General features: G+C 49.5%; 1 protein-coding gene across 1 annotated transcript in view; it reads left to right on the forward strand.

Moving 5' to 3' along the window:
* Positions 1 to 41: 41 nt before the first annotated feature.
* Positions 42 to 846, forward strand: part of LOC118341994 (translocon-associated protein subunit alpha-like) — a gene marked incomplete at its 5' end in the record, with an annotated part of 1345 nt that continues 540 nt past the window's right edge. The window contains 3 exons of the mRNA XM_035680418.1: positions 42 to 224; positions 573 to 649; positions 758 to 840. Coding sequence (XP_035536311.1) covers positions 42 to 224; positions 573 to 649; positions 758 to 840 — 343 coding nt within the window. The remainder of the gene's footprint in view (positions 225 to 572; positions 650 to 757; positions 841 to 846) is intronic.

Genomic DNA, 846 nt, shown 5'->3' on the forward strand with positions numbered 1-846 from the left:
TCTCTCTCTGCCTCTCTCTCTCCCCCTCTCTCTCTCTCTGACTTCCTTCTGTTGCTCTCCGTCAGGATTACCAGTTCTACATCCAGAACTTCACAGCCCTCCAGCTCGGCATCGTGGTTCCCTCCGGCAGACAGGCCACCTTTGAGTACTCCTTCATCCCCGCGGAGCCAATGGGAGGGCGGCCGTTCGGACTCGTCATCAACCTCAACTACAAGGACGGCAACGTAAGGAGGCTGAAGACGACTCCTCTAGTGGTGGAAAAATACTAGTGTCTACTAAAGTTGAGCAGATGTTGGTGTCAGAGAATGAGCTCACTGCAGTTGGAGTAGTAAGAGATGAGTTAACTGACAGAAATAAAGAGAGAGTCTGCAGAAGAACCTGATAAAGAGGGCAGAGTTCACCCAGTGATTAAAAAGGAGAGTAATCTTTTATTATCTCGCCACTGTGTCTGATCTTTGACCTTTATTCTTCCCTTTCTCTCTGTGCATCTTCTCTTTCTCTTAACCTTCTCTTATCTTTGTTTCTGTCCTCCTCTCTCTCTCTCTCCCTGTTCTTTCTCTTCCCGTCTGCAGGGAAACATCTTCCAGGATGCCGTGTTCAACCAGACGGTCACTATCACTGAGAGAGAGGATGGACTGGACGGAGAGACGTGAGTGGATTTAACTTGTTTGTCCGCTCATTTATTTGCTCCCCTATCCTCGTCTTCATCCCTCCTTTTTATTCTCTTGAATCTTCACTCCTCCGTCCTCTCCCCCAGGATCTTCATGTACGTCTTCCTGTCAGGCCTCGGGCTGCTGGTCGTCGTCGGCCTTCACCAGCTGATGGAGTCCAGAAAGGTACAGACAC

Source organism: Morone saxatilis, unplaced genomic scaffold, assembly GCF_004916995.1.
Source record: "Morone saxatilis isolate NCDOM2014 unplaced genomic scaffold, NCSU_SB_2.0 Contig8, whole genome shotgun sequence".
Taxonomy (NCBI): domain Eukaryota; kingdom Metazoa; phylum Chordata; class Actinopteri; family Moronidae; genus Morone; species Morone saxatilis.